The sequence below is a fragment of the Urocitellus parryii genome, chromosome 5, assembly GCF_045843805.1.
Source record: "Urocitellus parryii isolate mUroPar1 chromosome 5, mUroPar1.hap1, whole genome shotgun sequence".
Taxonomy (NCBI): domain Eukaryota; kingdom Metazoa; phylum Chordata; class Mammalia; order Rodentia; family Sciuridae; genus Urocitellus; species Urocitellus parryii.
Window position 1 is genome coordinate 176,262,070 of NC_135535.1, and position 21,360 is coordinate 176,283,429.

Below are 21,360 nucleotides of genomic sequence, written 5' to 3' on the forward strand. Positions count from 1 at the left end.
GAGGCTGAGACTTTAAGTACTTATTTTAACCTCTGAAGTTCAAACTCCGCATTCTTTTACTCTTTTAGATGCTCCAGGCAGCAGAGTTGATTGACTCAGAATTCCGAGCAGGAATGAGCAATAGACAAAAGAATAAAGCTAAAAGAATGGCCAAGCTTTTTGCAAAACAGAGATCCAGGGATGCAGTGGAAACTAATGAGAAGAGGTAGTAGTCTTTCTGTTTTTTCACTTAAAACAATAATGTTGTGTAGTTAAAATCTATGTCTGCTTGATTTGTAAAAAACATTTTGCCGTTTTTTGTTTAATTGGGGAGTACTGTTTGGATTGTTTTTCTTAGTTGTCAGAGAGCATTTACTGTTACTGGAGACTAAGACCACTTCCCAAGAAAAGTCCTCCCGAATAGATTTTTTTTTTTTTGTTTCTAATTATCAGCTCCAAATGATGGCTAAAGATTACAAAGGGGAAAGAGTATTTCAGGTGGAGGGAATAAATGTAAATGCCTTAATCTTGAAATATTCAAGAATCAGAAGGGCAGTTTGGCTGGGAATAAGTGAATGAAAGGGAGATTAGTAGAGAAGGATTTCAGAGAGGTGGTCAAAAGATCATAAGTTAAAAATACTGTCAAGTAAAGTAAGAAGTATTGTCAAGGTATTGTATCATCTCTTCCCTAGGCTGGGCTTATGCTAAATTGTGGTAATGATCGAGGATTGCTTACTCAATCTTGTAGAAAAGAACTCTATAGGTAAAGCCATTCTTTTCAGTTTCTCTTTTTAAAAAAGGGAAAAAAAGAGAATTTTTTAATGTCTGTTTTTTAGTTTTTGGCAGACACAACATCTTTGTTTGTATGTGGTGCTGAGGACCGAACCCGGGCTGCACGCATGCCAGGCGAGCGCGCTACTGCTTGAGCCACATCCCCAGCCCATCAGTTTCTTAATGAGTTAATCAAAGTGTTATCTGTGTGTGGCTTGGACCAGTGGTTCTCAAAGGGTAGTTCAAAATGGCTTCCTCCAGATGTTCTCTGAGGTTCTTAATGTCCAGTTTTTTTGGCCCTTATTTTTATCTGTTAAATCAGAGTCTTTGATTGGTGTTCAAGAAATTTTTGAGTAAATGATGAATTAATAAACATTGAAACTCTTATAAAATTAGAACTTTATAGGCAGATAGTAGTTGTTACAAATAGCAGTACTTTGTTGTTTTTCTGTTCATATAAAGATAAAAGGTGTTTATAGTAGTTGTTTAAAAGCTAAGTACCAATGAGCATCCCTTGGTAGAAATTTATACTTGGGGGCTGGAGATATGGCTCAAGCGGTAACGTGCTCGCCTGGCATGCATGGGGCACTAGGTTCGATCCTCAGCACCACATAAAAATAAAATAAAGATGTTGTGTCCACTGAAAACTAAAAAATAAATATTAAAAAAATTCTTTCTTTCTCTCTCAAAGAAATTTATACTTGGGATTAAGTTTTGTTTTATTAAGGGTTTAAATTTTATTGAAATTAACTACTTTTTGAAGTGAATAACTCATTAGATCATAAACAAGTTGATCTAAATGTTCCAGAATATTCCAAAATGCAAAAAATTAAAATCAGAAGCACTTCTTGTCCCAAGCATTTTGGATAAAGGATAATTAGGTTACTCTTAGTAACCTAATAAATGTTCCTACTAGTTTTTATTCACATACTTTACCCAAAGATTTGAGTGTTGGAAAGATAGATTTATTTTTCAGAGTTTACAAATCATTCATCCCACTAAAGTTGTTAAATACTTTCTATCTGCCGGGTACTGTTGTAGGCCCAGAGTATTCAGTAGTGAATATAATAGATTAGAATTTCTGCCATTGGAGCTTAAAGGGAAAGAAAGATGTATAATGAGATATGTTGTGTTATATATGTTTGTCACTTTAATGATAAGGGTTAAATGTGGAGAAAAGGATAAAATGAGAAAGAAATGTGGATACAAAACTTGAAATTTTAGATTGGATGGCCTGGAAGGGCTTCACAGAAGTGACTTCTGAGTAAGATAAGAAAGAAGTAAGAGTGGCTCTGACTATCTAGAAAAAGACATTCCAAATAGAGGAAATTATAAAAGCAAATATCTAACAATGGAGTCACACCTAATAAATTTAAGAATGTAAAGTGACCAACCAATGTAGCTAGATTGGGAAAAATTAAGGGAAGAATAATAGAGGTTGAAGTTAGGGAGGCTCAGATTTCTTTCATGAACCCGGTATTATTCAGCATATTCGTTTTCTCCAGAATACTGAAGCCTAAAGAAGATGGTGTTATGCTAGGCCAGATTACATTGTTGTAATTTAAAAAGGAGTGGAGCTGGTTCTACAGGGGAAGAAAGAGTGATCATTAGATTTGGCATCCAATTTGAAAGGAAGCATTCATTGACCCATAGAGTGGTGGGATATATTTTGCTCAAAAAATATTAAGTAGTTACTTTCGGTTATTTGATACATGAGATTTTTAATAAATCATATAAGCAGAATATGCTAGAGCATTTATTCAAGTGATGGATTTTCTTACATTCATTGTGGTTCACATTATCCTTTGCCTACTTTTTGAAATCTTTTATTTTTTAGCAATGATAGCACTGATGGGGAGCCAGAAGAAAAGAGACGGAAAATAGCAAATGTTGTTGTTAATCAGACTGCAAATGATTCCAAAGTCTTGATTGACAACATTCCAGACAGCTCTTCCTTAATTGAAGAGGTACTACTGAAATAGCCTAAAGTGTCTGTTAAAATTGTTTATAATTTCTGAAGCTAATGTCCAGTTGAGAGTACTAAGTAATTTATCAGTTGAGAAATTTTATTGGTAAACATTTTGCATCTTTATTACTAAAAAAATAGTCATTTTAAAAAAATTTAGAGCTTAATTACTGCCACTTAAACCTACAAATGAATACTTTTATTGAATTACTAAATGTTAGCATAAAACAGATCTTTTAAACTAGTACTTTCTTTCTTATTCAGACAAATGAATGGCCTTTGGAAAGCTTTTGTGAAGAACTTTGCAATGACCTTTTTAATCCCTCCTGGGAGGTAAGATATCTTCATTACAGGGGGCTCTTATTTTTTGTGCTGATGAAGGAAACAGTGTCTTGACCCAGTATACTTTGTTAAGGGTCTCTAGTCTTCTCTAGAGACTAGGACATCAGGGCACATCATATCATTTACCTTGAAGTAGAAAAATTGAGACTGGCTTTTCTCCTTTTATATCCTTTTAGTCATACTTTAAAGTGAATTGTTTATTTCTTTTCATTCTGTTGACTATAATCTAAAAGCATGCATTTTTCTCCCAGGCATTGTTTCCTTTTCTTTGAATGGATAGTTTTGATTAATCAAGAACAGTACTTTCAGAGGTTGGGGATGTAGCTCAGTAAGCCTTTGCTTGCTTAGCATGCACAAAACCCTGATTTTAATCCTCTACACACACAAAAAAAAAACAAGGAGTGGTTTCAAAACCAGTTTTTCACCCTCAAAAATATTCTTCAAAGAAAATCTTGAATAGGTTTCAGTATGTAAGAAAGATGATAATGAAACATTTGATTAAATTTGTTGAATTGGTAGTCTTAACCTAGTCTGTCCCCTTTTGGCCCTAGGGTAACTAAAAAATTTAAAAAAATTTTTTTTTTGTTTTGGGCTTGGGAATGTAACTCAGTAGTAGAGCACTTGCGTACTATGCATTATCCCAGCACAGCAAAGGAAAAAAAAATGCTTTGAAAGGTTTTAGCAGCATTTCTGTTCTTTTATGTACTTCTGTTTATTCAAGTCTTGGCTCAAATGAGGTTTTGAGTATGGTGTCATTAGCTTGTTGTTTTTTTTTTTTTTCCCTTCCAGATGACACTAGGGAAAGTATCCTTACCTTTACTAAGAAAGGCGATTTATCCCAGGGCAACAGTAAAGCATTAGTCATGAGACATTTTGTTTGAATTTTCATTTTTTGGCACTTAACACTGATTATGTTGGAGCTTTTACCACTGAGCCACATCCCCAGTCCTTTTTATTTTATTATTTTTTAAAAATTTCAAGACAGTATCTTGCTAAGTTGCCAGGGGTCTCTTGGAGTTGTTAAGGCTGGACTTGAACTTATTATTCTCCTATATCTCAGCCTCCTCAGTCACTGGAATTACAGGCATGTGCCAGAGCTAGAGCTTATTTTTGATGCATATAGTTCTAAAATGTTGTTTTGAGACTGAAAAAAAAATATAATGCTTTCTTTATTCTCCCTTTTCCCTTATAATGGATAGTTCTGAAATGCAGATAGGAGATAGAGTGACAACCATGTGGATTTATATCGTAGAAAGATTTTTAGAATAGGTGTTTTTTGTTGTTGTTTGTTTGTTTATTTTTGCAGTACTGAGGATTGAAACCAGGATCACTTTACTACAGAGCTACATCCTCAGTTCTTCCTTTTTTTCGGGGGGATGAGGGAGAACCAGGGATTGAACTCGGGTACTCTACCACAGAGCCACATCTGCAGCCCTATTTTGTGTTTTATTCAGACACGGAGGTCTCACTGAGTTGCTTAGTGCCTTGCTTTTGCTAAGGCTGGCTTTGAACTCGTGATTCTCCTGCCTCAGCCTCCTGAGCCATTGGAATTACAGGCGTGTGCCATTGTGCCCAGCGCCCCCCCCACCTTTTTTAGTTGTAGATGGACACAATGTCTTTATTTTTATTTATTTATTTATTTTTGGTGTAGTGCTGAGGATTAAACCCAGTGCCTCACACATGCGAGGCAAGTGCTCTACCACTGACCTACAACCCCAACCCTCCCTTTTTCTTAATTGAAGGAAAGATTGGTTTCTTTAAACATTTCATCTCTGACATTTGCTTGTTTGGTTCTTTTTAGGTTCGACACGGTGCAGGCACTGGATTAAGGGAAATTCTTAAAGCTCATGGAAAAAGTGGTGGTAAAATGGGAGATAGCACTTTAGAAGAGGTAAGTGTATTAAAGCTATGAATATCGCCAAGTTTTTTAGTAATTGGTTTGTTTTTCCCGTAGAGGGAAGTAACAAAAGAATGCATCATGAAGTAGGAGTGAGGGGTAAATAATAGGAAGAATTATGAGTGGTAGAGTGCTTACCTAGCATGTGTGAAGCACTGGGTTTGAATCTCAGTGCCTCATATAAATAAATAAATAAAATGAAGATCCATTGATAAACAAAATTTTTAAAGAAATGAAGAGGCAAAAAGGAAAGATAGGAAGTTTGTTTATAAACAGGAAAAATGAGTTTGGGGAAGGACATGTTTGGAAACATTGAGTGGGAAAACATGTAGAAGCAAGAGTATTTGAGCAAGACATAATGAAGTGGAAGAGTAAGGTGAATAAGAGGTTAGTGGAAAGGTTCGAGAGCAGCATGATTGTTATAGCAAGAGACACTGGTATTAGAATAGTAGATATGTAACAAGTTTATTTGATACCTGAGCAACCTTAAGTCATTAGTTTCTCTTTGAAGTACAAGTAAGAGAATCCATCAATTTAAGACTTTTTATATACTATGTAGGAGTCAAATTAAATCAGCAAAGAGGATATACTTAATTTTTAAAGGTAGTAATTAAAATGGGTCTACTTTTTGGTTATTGTTCATTCGGCTAAAATAGTCTGTCCTAGGGGCTGGGGATGTGGCTCAAGCGGTAATGCGCTCTCCTGGCATGTGCGGGGCTCTGGGTTCGATCCTCAGCACCACATAAAAATAAAATAAAGATGTTGTGTCCACCGAAAACTGAAAAATAAATATTAAAAAAAAATAGTCTGTCCTAGTATTTTATTTTTATTTTGGATCTAAGTTATTCCTAAAGATCTATTTACAAAGTGTGATCTTTGTTATTAAAAACTGATTATGTTTTGATAGATGATTCAGCAGCATCAAGAATGGTTGGAAGACTTAGTTATTAGACTCCTTTGTGTTTTTGCATTGGATAGATTTGGAGACTTTGTTTCTGATGAAGTAAGTGTCATCAAAATGAACCTTTTGCCCAATCATATTTTAAATTATAGAAAATAAGTTTGTATATTTTTGCAAATATAACTTCTCTTTCTTTCTCATCTATAGGTTGTAGCACCAGTTCGGGAAACTTGCGCTCAGACATTAGGTGTGGTTTTGAAACACATGAATGAAACAGGAGTTCATAAGACTGTGGATGTGCTGCTAAAATTACTTACACAAGAACAATGGGAAGTTAGGCATGGTGGTCTACTGGGAATAAAATATGCTTTGGCAGTTCGTCAGGTAAATCCTTCATGGTTTGAAGCATGCTGGGGGTGGGGGTGTTCCTCTTAGTTTATTTTCATTAACCACACAGAATGGCTCCTTAATGCTTTGGACCAGCTTTTCCTCTCTTGTCTTGTTCATGATGTAAAAGAATTGAAAACTCCCTTCCTGTCCTTAAATACAAGCTCACAGCTTTTTGAAGTTTTCTAAGGTTTTTTTGTTTTGTTTTAAATGACTGCCAACAACATGACATTTCCTTGTGATTTTTGCTTGTTAACTCAAGGGCTCTCTATACCTTATTTTCTTCTTTACTTCCTTCCTTATTTTTCCTGGCTCTAATACTTTTTCCACACCCATCACCCTCACAAACAAAAACTGCTTTTCTATGTTGTGATCTGTGGCCCATGTAGAGAACAGCAGTGTTTCTCACAAATGGAAACGCCTTACTAGTTTTAGAAAAGCTCTCCCTATTTCATAGCAAGACCAATTCTCCGGAAGACCCCTAGGGTATGATCAAAGAAGTAGTTTCTGGGTGCCGGTCCTACTGGGGAAAATGAGAAGAGATTAGATGGGAATAGTGAGAAGCAGCAAGGGATACCTTTTCTTTTCCTCTTCTCTCATACCTGCTTTGGTTGTCCCTGACATTGAATAAGAAATGGAGCTAAGATTCTACCCTGTGTATGTGTGTGTCCATGTTCACACAGAAAATCTGTAATCTTGGGCTGGGGATGTGGCTCAAGCGGTAGCGCACTCGGCTTGCATGCATGTGGCCCAGGTTCGATTCTCAGCACTACATACAAACAAAGATGTTGTGTCTGCCAAAAACTAAAAAAATAAATAAATTAATTCTCTCTCTCTCTCTCTCTCTCTCTCTCTCTCTCTCTCTCTCTCTTAAAAAAAAAATCTGTAATCTTCTTTAGGAAACATCTTCAGATATTGAAGACATATCAGTAATAAAGTACTTAATAGTCTTTCTCACATGGATTGTTTATGTTGGCTTCTACTGATGTTATTTTTCTTTTCTGTTTGTGTGATTTTTAAAAATATATAAATGTTGGACTTTATGCAATCACATAGCAAATTTAATAGAAATGTTTAAGCACAACAGTTGTACTGTAGAAAACTAATCTGTTTTGATTACTATTTTACAGGATGTAATTAATACTTTATTGCCTAAAGTTTTAACTAGAATAATTGAAGGACTCCAGGATCTTGATGATGATGTCAGAGCGGTTGCTGCAGCATCATTAGTGCCTGTAGTTGAAAGCCTAGTCTATCTTCAGACACAAAAAGTAAATTAAACTTTTTAGTATTTTTTATTTGTTGTTGTTTTCTGTAGAGCATATTTATATTCGGGATATGGATTTTTTTCCTCCTTTTTTCTCAATTTTCTTGTGACAGATATCCTCTGGTGCATGTAATGTTGAATATATATGTTGTCCCTGGGAAGAATGAATTGTGCCTGTTTACTCTCTTCCTATACATAACATACAAAGACATTCCTTGAGAATTTCTTCTTTATTTTACTCCTTATTTTTTGTTAGTTTTTATTTTAGTTTTTGAAATAATTTTTAATCTGGTTTCATTTTTATATATATGACAGCATTATGTATTACAATTTTTATTACACATAGAGCACAATTTTTCATATCTCTGATTGTATACAAAATATATTCATACTAATGTGTGTCTTTATACATGTATTTTGGATAATAATGATCATCACATTTCACCATCATTTATAATCCCATGCCCCCTTTCTTCCCCTCCAATCCCTCTGTTCATCTATTTCTCCCATGCTCCCTCTCCCTGTCCCACTATGAATCAGCCTCCTTATATCAAAGAAAATATTTGACATTTGGTTTTTTTTGGGATTGGCTAACTTCACTTAGCATCATCTTCTCTAACTCCATCCATTTACCTGAAAATGACATGATTTTATTCTCTTTTATTGCTGAGTAATATTTCATTGTGTATATATACCACATTTTTTGAATGCATTCATCTATTGAAGGGCATCTAGGTTGGTTCCTCATTTTTTTTAAGTGATTGTTTTAAGTTATACGTGATTCCATTTTATCAAATCCAGAACACAATAGTTGAATGTGTAACTAGCATTGTATTTTGAGCTCAGAAATTAAATTTGTCTTTTCATGATGGCTAGTACCATTTTAAATGTAGCAAGATTGCTTTATATAAAGGGGCATGTCTTGTATTTCTGTACAGTATCTTCAGAGTTTAGTTTTTTATATAAAATACAATGTTAGCTATTTTATTTTCTGAATTTTCTGCCCAGTGTGAATATGGTTAGGAAGAGAAATGCCAAAGTAGAGTTTAATGGCACTGAAAAGAGGGATAGAGATATGTTAATAGCAAATAATATCTCCCTCTTAACTTTGTTTAAAACTGTCACTATCAAAGTTAATTGGGGGGCTGGGGATGTGGCTCAAGTGGTAGCTCGCTCGCCTGGCATGCGTGCGGCCCGGGTTCGATCCTCAGCACCACATACAGACAAAGATGCTGTGTCCGCCAAATACTGAAAAATAAATATTAAAGTTCTCTCTCTCTCTCCCTCTTTCTCACTCTCTCTCACTCTTTCTTTAAAAAAAAAAAGTTAATTGGGATTGACAGGGCTTATGAAATTTTTGTGTAAAGTTGATAACTTTTCTTGAAAACTGATCTTATAGGTACCCTTCATTATAAATACATTATGGGATGCTCTTCTGGAATTAGATGATCTCACAGCTTCAACAAATAGTATTATGACTCTTCTTTCATCTTTGTTAACTTATCCTCAGGTCCAACAATGCAGGTAATTATTTTTGATTATTATTCTTTACATACCCTTTTCAGATAATTAATCTTAAGAGTAATAAAATTTAAGTTGAGGATGGCAAAAGATCACAGGCAGCCCCTTTCTCCTTATTGTAGCCATAACACATTTGGGGCAAGAAGTTATTTTCAGGGATGGGCATAGCTTAGTAATAGAGTGTGTTTGGCATGCACAAGGTTCTGAATTCAGTCTTCCATGCTTCTCCCCTACCCCCAGTTTCCTTATCCTAGAGTTACTTTAGTTATGTAAGTCCATAAAATAGTTCACTTTAAAAACATAATCATTACATATTGTTACCAGCTTTGGTCCCATAATGTAGACATTACTTAATGATATTAAGTTTATAGGATTATACTTGACCATCAGCTTTCTATTTTCAAAAACTTTCTCTCTGTGAACTTTTTTTAAAAATATTTATTTAGTTGTAGATGAACACATAGTATCTTTATTTATTTTTATGTGGTGCTGGGGAATGAACCCAGTGCCTCACACATGTGAGGCAAGTACTTTAGCACTGAGCTACAGCCTCAGCCCCTGAACTTTTTCTTTGTAATGTTAATTGTCCTCAATTCTTATTCTTGATTTCAGTAATTTCTTATCAGAAAGTGAATACATAATACTATTATGCTCAAAGGCAGAGATTAGGTGAAGCCAAAAACATACACCAGAAATTTAAAGTTAATGGCTTTGATATCCTGATGTTTAATGTAAAGCTCAGTTAATTAGTGTGTTCCCTATCTTTTAAGACTGGTTCCTAAATATTATTGACTCCTTCTATGCAAATTTTAAAAATTCACAGTTGAGAATTACTTTTCTTAACTTCATGAGGGTGGTCAATGAAAGTTTGTAAAATTGTGACTTAAGAATGTTCTGGCTTATAAGTATTTCCAGTGGAAATTAGATGTATAAAGAAACATGTAGAAAAGCTCTCAAATAATATGACTTGCCTTTATTTTAACACTAAATTTAGACTAATAGGACAGCACATAAGTAGGAATAACAAAATAAGTGTTTGTAAAAACAATAGAAAAGAGAAATGGAAGTGGTGGTACATGTATGGGGTTTCCTACTTTTTGTATGCTTTAATTACTAATGAAAATTATAGGAATTAAGTGAGTTTATCCATATGAAAACTCTCCCTAAATTGCAAAATGCAGAGATTTTAAATTGCTCTAAATCAAGAGTTGGTAAAGTTTTTCAGTGAAGGCACAGATAGTAAATATTTTTGGTTTGTGAGTCAAACAATGTCTGTCACAACTACTCCATTCTGCAGTTACAGCATGAAAACAGCCATATAAAACCCATAAAGGAATGAACTTGCCTGTGTTCCAATAAAACTTTAAAAAAAAAAAAAAAGGTTGGAGTGGATCTGACATTTATTTGCGCCTTGTAGGATGGTGTCAGAAAAACTAGATAATGTAAGAAAATGAAATGATGTTCTGAAAATTCTGGGAAATTGATGTGAAATAATGTAGTTTTCTATGCTTTTATTTGTTTATTTCAAAATTGCATTATTAGAAATTTTGCTTCATTTGTGTGTTATTTGGCAGATACTTTGCACCTTATGTAAGAAGGGATGCAGCATGTTTTTTGGTGCATGAACATTTACACTATTAACAAGACATTGTTATAATGCTTTATATATTTTAAGTCTCTTATGTCTTTGTGTGCATGTGTTCAATTTAGAATTTTATAAATGAACTTAGTACATGTGTAAATGAACTTAAGTGCAAGAAGTAATGTTCATACAAACTTGCAAGTAATAAAAATAATATTAAAAGACAGGAGTCCTGAGAGGAAACATTAGAGACGAATAGATAAGAAATTAACCTTGGCATGTTCTTTTTTTGTTCATGCCTTTTTCTACAGAGGTGTATATTTCAAATGCTACTTATGAATCATTTCCTAATTCTAGGAAACTTTTACAACTGACTCATGAATGTGGCAAGAATCTTATGGCTCAAGTTAGCATAGACTTGACTTCTCTTTTCCCGCTTAAAATCTAATCTGTGAGAAGAAAAAATAAAGGTTTTCTAACTTAGTAATGCTAAACCAGGATAACAAATTTCAGAGCTACCATCATACTATCTCTTGCTCCTTAGATACATGGCAGAGATGGCCTTAAAGGGGGGTTAAACTTAAGTGCATCTCCCATTGGGGTTAGCCATGGAGCTGGAATAAGGATTGGCAAACCTGATTGTGTAGCTCGAATATGTGTCCCATTTTCCTGAGTAAACATAGTTATAAATATAGTTATTTTGGAAAGTTCTAACTTCATAAAGGTTATTCATGGCATTAGGGCCAAAGAAAAACCTTCTTTCTGGCTGCATTTACTCTGACTCTTGGTGCTGTGATAACAGTTTTGAATGAGGATGTTAAGGGGCTGGGGATATGGCTCAAGCGGTAGCGCGCTCGCCTGAATGAGGATGTTAAGTGAATGTTCATATGCAAGTAAGATAGAATCATTTTTTATTCATCAAAAAGACACTTGATATCAATATCACCATCCGCATGAGAATGATATGTAGGTACTGTATGGAGTTTCAACTGAGAATGAGTAAGATTAATTTGTGTCTTCTTTATTAGTATTCAGCAGTCACTTACAGTTTTAGTTCCACGTGTCTGGCCTTTTTTGCATCACACTATATCATCAGTTCGAAGAGCAGCATTGGAAACTCTGTTTACGTTATTATCAACACAGGACCAGGTAAGAACTAATAACTGTATATAGCAGTCTTGAAATTTATATAAATTAATTTCATAAAATAAACCTGATCATTAGCTTTCCCTTGCTACATATTCAATGATCAGAATGTTGGGCCTATATAGAAGAATACAATCACCATGAGGGCAGAAATATTTAAATATTTAGTTCTAGTTGTATTCTTAGCACTTGGAGTAGTGCTTAACACATACAAGGTCCTCAGTATTTGCTGAATGATTGACTAGCCCCTTCCTATAGGAAACCTGTTATTCAGTCTTTGCCTGCCTTGTATGGTTGATAACTGGTGATTGGCAGAACTTATCCCATGTTAGAAAGACTACATTGGAAGCTTTGAAGTATAGCCCTTAAAGACTGACCACTGAATTCCCATATTATTGCCTTCTCTTAAAGTTTACTCTTAAGAGTATGATATTTCCAAGGATAATATAATTGAGGAGTCGCATATTGAAATACCTACAGGGATCCTTTAGGTAATATCAGTGGGTGAATATAGTCTGTGGTGAGCTGATGAGTCCTGCCCTGTTTTAAAAGGCTTCATACTCCTATTGTTAAAATAACCCCATATAGGTAAAACAAAATACCTGAGGGGAAATATCAGTAAGGAATATTAACAATAGTGTTAATAGCATGCTATATTGTACATAGTACTATAGTTTGGGCCAGTCATCTTTAAAAAAGCAGTGGTTAACTTTTTTAGGTAATAGATTATTGCATGAATAAAATGTTTCTCTTGTGTCCATTAACCATGTGTTTCCATGTGAATTAGGAATATTCTATGTAGATTTGTTTTAACCTGAAGCATGATATTATGTCAAACTGTGAATAAACATTTGTAAGTTGAGTTTTGCCTTATTTTGATTTTGTCTAATCAGAATCTTCTCTGAAGAAAAACTATCAGGTGTTTTATAATTCTCTGTTGATCAGGCATGGGTTGATATGACAACTGGCATGGATTGTTCTTAATTTTCATTTCATTTTTGCTGTAGTTTTATGATATAGTTTTTTTGCCTAAATATTTCTGATGTAAGCAGTCTTAAATTTACTTTAGAAAAACCTCTCAAATATGTCAAATCTATTCCTTCTACTTGATCTTTTTTTTTTAACATACAGATTTGATTTTTAAGAGTAATTTAGATTTACAGAAAAACTAAGGGAAAAGTAGAGTTCCCATATACCCTTACATCCCTTCCACTATCCTCACAATTTCTCCATTGTTAGTATCTTGTATTAGTGTGGTACATTTATTAAAATTGATTAGCCAATATTATTACATTATTAGCAAAAGTCCTTATTTTACATTAGGGTTCACTCTTTGTGTTGCAGATTCTCTTTTTTTGACAAATATACAATAATAACATATCCAGTTTTATAGTATCATCAGAGTATTTAAGCTGCACTAAAAATCCCCTGTACTTCTTGTTTATCCCACCTTTTCACTCCCTTAATTCCTTGCAACCACTAAATCATCTTAAAATCTTAGTTTTGCCTTTCCCAGAATATTATACAGTTGAAATCATATAGTGTACAGTCTTTTTTATATTGACTTCTTTAACTTAGCAATATGAAATTATTGTTTCTGCTGTCTTTATGACTTGGTAGCTCATTTGTCACTGAATATCACTGAATAATATCCCATCATATGGACATATTACAGCTTATGTATCTATTTACCTACTTTAGAACATCTTGGTTACTTCAAGTTTTTGGCAATTAGGAATAAAGCTACTATAAATGTCATTATGTAGATTTTTTTTATAAGTTTTCAACTCCTGTAAGTTTCAAGGAGCATAATTGCTATATAATATAGTAACCATATATTTAATTTTATAAGAAATCACCAAATTATCTTCCAAAGTGATTGTGTTTTTGCATTTTACAAGCCATGGTTTAGAGTCCCTGTTACTTCATACCCTGGCTAGCAGTTGTTTATTTTGGATCTTAACCTTCCTTGTAGTTATGTAGTAGCATTTCATTGTTTTAGCAGTTTCCTAGTGACAGATGATATCGTACACCTTTATATGCTTATCTACCATCTGTCTGTCTTCTTTGGTGAGATGTCTGTTCAGATCTTACCCATTTTTAAATTTTTTTTTTTTTTTTTTAGTATTTTAGTTGTAGTTGAACACAATACCTTTATTTTTATTTATTTATTTTATATGGTGCTGAGGATCGAACCTAGGGGCTCACAGGTACTAAGAGAGAATTCTACCACTAAGCCACAACCTCAGTCCCCCTATTTTTAAATTGGGTTGCTTGTTTTATTCTTGTTGAATTTCAAGATTTCTTTTTAGCAGGGCGTGGTGATGCACACCTGCAATCCCACCTACTTAGGAGACTGAGGCAGGAGGCCTGCTAGTTCAAGGCCAACTTGAGCAACTTAGTGAGACCCTGTCTTCAAAAAAAAAAAAAAAATGGATAGAGAGGTAGCTCAATGGTAGAGCACTTACCTAACATGCACAAGGCCCTTGGGTTCTATCTCCAATACTGTCCACAAAACAAACTTTTTGAGGGTTGTAGCTTAGTAGTAGAGCATTTGCCTAGCATGTATGAGACCTTGGTTCAACTCCAGCACTATAAGTGAATAAATTTAAAAAAAACTTTTTGATAGCATCATTAATGAAATTTCCCATTGTGTCTTGCCTTTACCTTCAGAGTATCTTTTTTTTTTCTTTCTAGATATACATGACAGTAGGGTGTATTTTGACATGTTATACATACATAGAATAACTATTACTTGTTCATAGTATCTTTTTACTGGGTAATGCTGTCATTGAAACTTAATACTGCTGATTATAGATCATTTTGTGCTTTGTCACTGCCCTGAGTCTTCCTCACAGTATCCTTACCACTGAAGACTGTAGCTATGGTTAATTATTCATCCTCAGTACATTCTGCTTTTGACCTTCATAAATGTCCTTTTATATCCTTTACTCCTTTTGTTTGATTTTTTGTTGTTATGTTTTTTCAAATAGTAGTATAAAGTGAACCCTTAAAAAAAAATCTTTTAGGGGCTGAGCTGTGGCTCAGTGGCAGAGCGCTCGCCTGGCATGTGTGAGGCACTGGATTCAATCCTTAGCACCACATATAAATCAACAAATAAAATAAAGGCATTCTGTCCATCTACCATTACAAAGAAATTTTTTAAAAAAATCTTTTACGACTACAACCATTATTTTGCGGGGGGGGGGGTTGTTAAGTAGAGAAAAGAGCAAGGAATTAAGTCATTCATGTTTCATCATCCACAATTGGCATTTGTTTTAGTTTTTATCTTATTGATTTACATTGTTTAAGAAAATTTAAAAATAAGTTGTAATCCTGCTTAAATATCACTTGTTTTTAATTTACCTACTTCTTTCCTTTTACATGTTTATAGAAAATATTATCATTCTTACTCCAGTGCTTAGTTTCAATATAGTCATAGTTTTTCTGGAGGGAGAGGATTAAGTCTTTGAACAAAAATTTGGGGGAGCATAGCTTCAATTATTTGCAAAGTTGTTAGTAGTTTGTTGTTGACTCTATATTAGAATTAAATTCCTCTCTTTCTTGGTCTTCAGATATCTGGCTTTTATCAATTTTAAATCTACTTTTAATCTGTTTCCATATTTATATTCAGGAGTCAATAAAATATCCCAATTCTATCTCTGTATCACAATTGTAATTATGTTATGTTCACTTGATCAGAATATCTTTGCACATGTCTCATCACTCTGCTTTTACAACTCCCTATCCTCACCCTCACCTTACTAAATGTCAGTTCTCCTTCTGCCTCTGAATATCCCTTCATGGAATAAGTCAAAATCTTTAGTGCCACAAATTATTCCAACTTTAGTAACTCATTGTGATTTTTCTGTATTTAAAATATTATTTTAATAAAAGCATTAATATGCAGTGAAAACTTAATTTTTATTTTTAATCTTGTGATCATAGCACATGTGCTAAAGATCAAAATAAACCATGTTTGAGGCAGTTACTGTGTTCTTCACAAATTATCTGATACTTACGTATTGATTGATTCAATTCCATGATCTCTTACCTGCAGTTATGAAATCCAGAATTTCAACATCATTATTCTAAAATTTGAAAAATTCTGAAAAAAAAATGTTTTTAACAGTGATTGAACCCAGGGGCACTTAACTACTGAGCCACATCCCCAGCCCCTTTTTAAATTTTTTTATTTTTAGATGAGGTCTTGCTAAGTTGCTGAGGGCCTCACTGAGTTGCTGAGGCTGGCTTTGAACTTTCGATCTTCCTGCCTCAGCCTCCTGAGCTGCTGATATTACAAGTGTGTGTCACTGTACCTGGCAAATTCTGAATTTCAAAACACATCTGGCACTTGGCAATTTGGATGAGAGATGTTAACCCTCTAATGTTAAAATTTATGCTTGCTTTAACTTGCTTTCCATTTTCTGAGCTGCTTTCTTGCCGTTTATCTCATCCTACTATTGCTGAGTAGTTGACATTCTTATATAGAAACAATCATAAATTAAAGATTATTAAATTATTAAAATTAAATTAAACTAGAGCATTTTGTTACCACTTCAATGGCATAATGAAAAGATCCTTTAACTAAACAGAAGGATCCGTGTTCTAACTTTGACTCTACCATCTGTTGACTTATTGACCTCAGTCAAGATTATTTAACTCTTTTTTGGTTAAATCCCTATGCAGCCTTCCTCAGAATTGTATGGATTAAGTGAGATAACATATATGAAAGTGCTTTGAAAATGTTAATACTATACAAATATAAATAATTAGTAGTTCGGATAGTAAAACACTAACATTTGCACTTCAAGAATTCTTTTCTTATAATTTGGTAATCTTATTTATATTCTTGGATATAGCATATTTATATAAATATTTATATATTTATGCAATATTTAAAAGTGATATTAATAATAAAATAATAATAATCTGAGTTATTATTGGCTTGTTTTATCCTAGGAGATGTGCTAAACACTGTATATGAAGTGGCTACTGCTATTTTTATTTTGCATTTGAGAGAACTGATGATCAAAGATTAAGAAACTTTCCCAAACCCATATAAGCTACACAGCTCACAGTGAGCTGCTTACTTCAGATTCAGATTCAAGTCTGACATTCAACTTTTTAACCTACATTTTATATAGGGACAAAATGGATTAAGTATTGGTTGAATTGCTTTCCCATTTCTGAATATGAAGTCATCTTACATACAAAGTAAGAAAATGAATCTCACTTCTGAATTATTAGTAACTGTTCTGGTTTCAGTTTTTCATGTATTCAGCTATTATTCTCAATAATTCCAGACTAATTAGGTGAGGTCAAACTTGACCCAGCATACTGCTGCCTCATTACCATTGAAGCTTCTGGGGCTGGGGATGTGGCTCAAGCATGCGTGCGGCCCAGGTTCGATCCTCAGCACCACATACAAACGAAGATGTTGTGTCCGCCGAATACTAAAAAATAAATATTAAAATTCTCTCTCTCTCTCTCTCTCTCTCTTTAAAAAAAAAAAAAAAAGATTGAAGCTTCTATTCTCTTGAAATTATTCTGATTATCTTTAGTAACTTTTTTGTTTTCCCTGATAAAATTGGAAGACTAAAAAGGAAGATGTCCATATTTTTAAATTTTGCCCATTTTAAGTATACAGGTATACACTTTTCTAAAATGTCTTTAAATAGAACCACAGTTAATAGTTCATGAAATCTTATTTTCCCATTATATTTCCCTGTGGCATACCATCACATCTGTGAAAATGTTTTAATTCCTGTGTCTTTATTAATGAGTAATGTTAGCATATGGAAGTGTTTTATACTTCCTAAGTGTACTCTTGGGGAGTACAAAATAGAAACTCCTAAGAAAACCAAACTGGTTTCAATCGGTAATTACAGTGAAGATGTGACTTTTTTTTTTTTTTTTTTACTGTGCTATTAGCTTGGTAATCAAACAAAGGAATTTACCACCCACCCCACCCCCATCTCTTTAACCAGGAAATGTTGATACGTGCAATGGTGTATCTATGAATGTGTGTGTGTATCAGTGAACCACTGGTTTGAGAAATGAATAATGTCATGTATCCACAATTACATCACAGAGAATAGTTTTATTGCCTTAAAAATCTTTTGTGTTTTACCCATGTCTCTGTTCTTCTCCCTGGTTCTTTTAAATAATTATAATGTAGAATTGGCTAAAATAACAAATACAAACAAAAATTTATAGCCTGAGAAAATATCTACAGTTTGTGTTACATTTTCCTGGTTATAAATGGTGGTGATAGAAAGGAATCTACAAATGTAGCTTCTGAATCCACAAACAACTTTTTGAATTGCCATCAATGGAGTTGAGGATAGGGGAAGAGTTGGTAAATATAATGGAGAAAATCAGAAATGAAAGGAGATTATGGAGCTGGGCACAGTGACATCCATCTATAATGTAATCCCAGCTGCTTGGGAGCCTGAATCATTAGGATCACAAGTTCATGGCTAGCCTTAGCAACTTAGTGAGACCTATCAAAAACAAAACCACGAGAGAGACAGTATGAAAGACTAATAATATTAAGTTATCTGTATATCACTATTACTGTTTTTCTAGTTGTCTTTAATTCTCTCTGGTGAAAAAATATAAATTTATTTTCTTCTTCCTACCTTTCCTTCAAAAAGAAGAATTATGGTTTACCAACTTAGTAAATATGCTCCCCTGGTTGATGATTTTTGTAAGTTGTTTTAAACTTTTCTTAAACCATCATGAGAAGGTAAAGCCCAGGTCCTATATTTGTCATTAGTTTTTCACTGGCTAGAAAATGATAGGTAGCTTTTTAAGTTATGCACATACTATCATTGGAACGTGTTTCTGGAATTTCAGTTAAAAGTATCAAATTTCTCTTCAGTTTCTTCCAGACACTGTATTTTTTGTGTTCAGAAAGTCATGATGTGGTTTGGATGATAGGTACTGTGAACTAATTTATTTGATTTTTCTGGTGTTTCTGGTCAAAACGAGCTTGTAATTATTTGAATAGCATTGAGAATATGTACAGTTCCTTGTGTTGAGAATTCTGGGTACATAATAGGTATTGGTTATATACTTTTTGGCTACTTGATTTAGGTAGGCTTTTGAAATGTTGAGAAATCCCTTAGCTTAAGGTTTTTAATCTAGGTTTGAGGAGACATTTGAACCTCTGATATTGGAAACAAAATTATATACCAAAGTATATACATAATGTGTGTTTTTCTAAGAAAAGAGTGGGCCTAATAACTTTCATCAGATTTTTGAGATGTCCCTTACCTGAAATAGATTAAAAACTTTTTTTTTGTAGTGAATGCAAAGTACAATTTTCTAGGTTGGGTGTTATCTTAAAACTTATTACTTGTATTACTAGTGAGCACATAGAACTTAAACTCTGATCCTCTAGCACAGCAGCAATAACCTGTTATTCCAAATTTTCTGAAAATGCAGTGGTGTATGATATAACCAAGGAGAAACTTCTGGTTACTGCTTGGTTCTATATGGAGGATAATTTCACCTTATTTGGATGTTAATAATTTTTTTTTTTTTAGCTCCCCAGTGGTTGTATTCTATGTAATTTCTCCACCTTTGGAATAACAAATATAATATTTGTTTTCTCTCAAGCTTATCAAAATCTATCACCAGCTGAACATTTTTGATAAAGCCATGTGATCTTTTCATGATAATACTTAGCTTATTTGACTTATATTTCAGATAAGCTGACAACAAAGAATTAAACACTATACCTTTGATTCTGTTTTTATTTTCAGAATTCTTCATCTTGGCTTATACCTATACTGCCTGATATGCTTCGACATATTTTTCAGTTCTGTGTTTTAGAAAGCAGCCAGGAAATTCTGGATCTCATTCACAAGGTACAATGAATATATCTTTATCCCTTATCCCTCTTTCTATAAATTTTGTAGATTTTTTTAAAGCTTTTCATAATTTCTGTACTATGGATCTGAGATTTTTAAGAAATTAAAAGTCATCAAGAGACTTGAAAAGTCTAGCAGTCTTTATAATGAGACAGGAATGTAGGTTTCTTGTGCAATGTAATAGTTAAGTTAGCCATACTTCTTCACTTTTTTTTTCCAATTTTAGAGAATAATACAGTATGAACTATTTTAGTTTCTCTTAACATGTAAGGCACTGCCTCAAAATACCTTTATACAATTTTTTTAAGTATTGCACAATATAGGTACAAAACTAATATTTATGATTACATTTTCTTACATATAGTAAAAATCTTTAAACCTTTAAGAGAAAAAAATATATTTTTGAAAAAGCCGATATTTGTACATTTTTAATTCTACCAGTAAAGGAATATCCTGTACATATTTTTAGAATAGTGGATATCTTTAAGATGGATACTTTATAATTTCAGTTTAGAAAAAAATACAAAATGAAGCTGCTGCTGTCACAGATCACTGTAGTAAAAAAATATAAATGCTACACCATGTCATAGAAACAATATATATATATCCTCCGTTATCTTACAAACTTTATGTTAAATCATATAATTAGAAAAGACCAATAAACCCACTTATTAATGCTGATGTTTTAATTTGAAAAAATTAGCCATGTCCTTGCTGTATCTTAAATACTATAAGAAGCCATATCTGAGAGTATACTTTAAAATACATAGTGTAAAATAACTTTGGCTTGGTTGGTAAATGAAAATTGATGAATGTTTTATTTTTGTAACCAAGCTTGAATGTGTACTTTAAGCTTAAAAAAAAAAATCAAGGAGGTGAAAAAGTCCCTTTGGGCCTGTGCATTTTAATTTGTATGATATACCTTTTTTTTTTTTTTAAAGTTAGCCATAACAAGCTGGAATTGTTGGTTAGAATAGTGCTTGTTATTTAAGCTAAAATTCAAGTCATTGACAAAAGATTTCTTATTCTGCTTTCTTATTTTGTGATCTTTAAGGCTTTGTTTTAAGCACTTTCTGAAAGCCTTAATACAGAAAATAAAACAGGGAAGACTGATTTTGCTGTTTATAGTATGCTTATAGATCCAAGTATTTGGGGGGGGGGATTTTGATAGTATGGAAAGTCTTAATTATCATAGTTTAGACTTGTACTTTTTTTAAATTAGCAAGGTTAGTCATATGTGTTGAAGTCTTAAAAGGAGGAGACATTTGATATAATTAATAGCATTTGTGGGGGAAAAATGGCACTTGCATCTTGAGGATTTGTTTTGAATTGTTAGTCTCTGAGGTAACTAGCTCATTTTAGACTTTTAAAAGTGGAGTTATTTCTGCATGCTGGTTCTAGCCAATCTAATGTTAGGCATCAATAAAGATACCTTACTGAGTAAGATCATGAATTGAGACTTACTCTGTTTTTAATTCAACTAGGATATTACCACTTTAAAATTTATCAGTGAATACTTATCCAGAGCTATTATCTGTTAAAGTGTTTTCTTGAATATAATATTGCATTTGTATCAATCCCTATGATGCATGAAAAGAATTGTAGTGACTTAATGAGACAACTCTTACTTTATGGCTAATTTTATTTTAAAGTTTTCCATAAAATATTGGAGAAGGCTCTGTTTTCCTTTTTTTAAAAAACATCAACTTTCCTTTCATTAC

The 21,360-nt window shown here is 33.3% G+C and overlaps 1 protein-coding gene across 1 annotated transcript in view; it reads left to right on the forward strand.

The window, feature by feature from the left end:
- Btaf1 (B-TFIID TATA-box binding protein associated factor 1) overlaps window positions 1-21,360 on the forward strand; it is a 92,597-nt gene that overhangs the window by 32,288 nt on the left and 38,949 nt on the right. Inside the window, exons 6-15 of the mRNA XM_026397385.2 lie at window positions 69-205; window positions 2,588-2,717; window positions 2,981-3,049; window positions 4,860-4,949; window positions 5,863-5,958; window positions 6,064-6,240; window positions 7,374-7,514; window positions 8,910-9,034; window positions 11,642-11,762; window positions 19,532-19,636. Of these exons, the coding sequence (XP_026253170.2) occupies window positions 69-205; window positions 2,588-2,717; window positions 2,981-3,049; window positions 4,860-4,949; window positions 5,863-5,958; window positions 6,064-6,240; window positions 7,374-7,514; window positions 8,910-9,034; window positions 11,642-11,762; window positions 19,532-19,636 (1,191 nt within the window). The remainder of the gene's footprint in view (window positions 1-68; window positions 206-2,587; window positions 2,718-2,980; window positions 3,050-4,859; window positions 4,950-5,862; window positions 5,959-6,063; window positions 6,241-7,373; window positions 7,515-8,909; window positions 9,035-11,641; window positions 11,763-19,531; window positions 19,637-21,360) is intronic.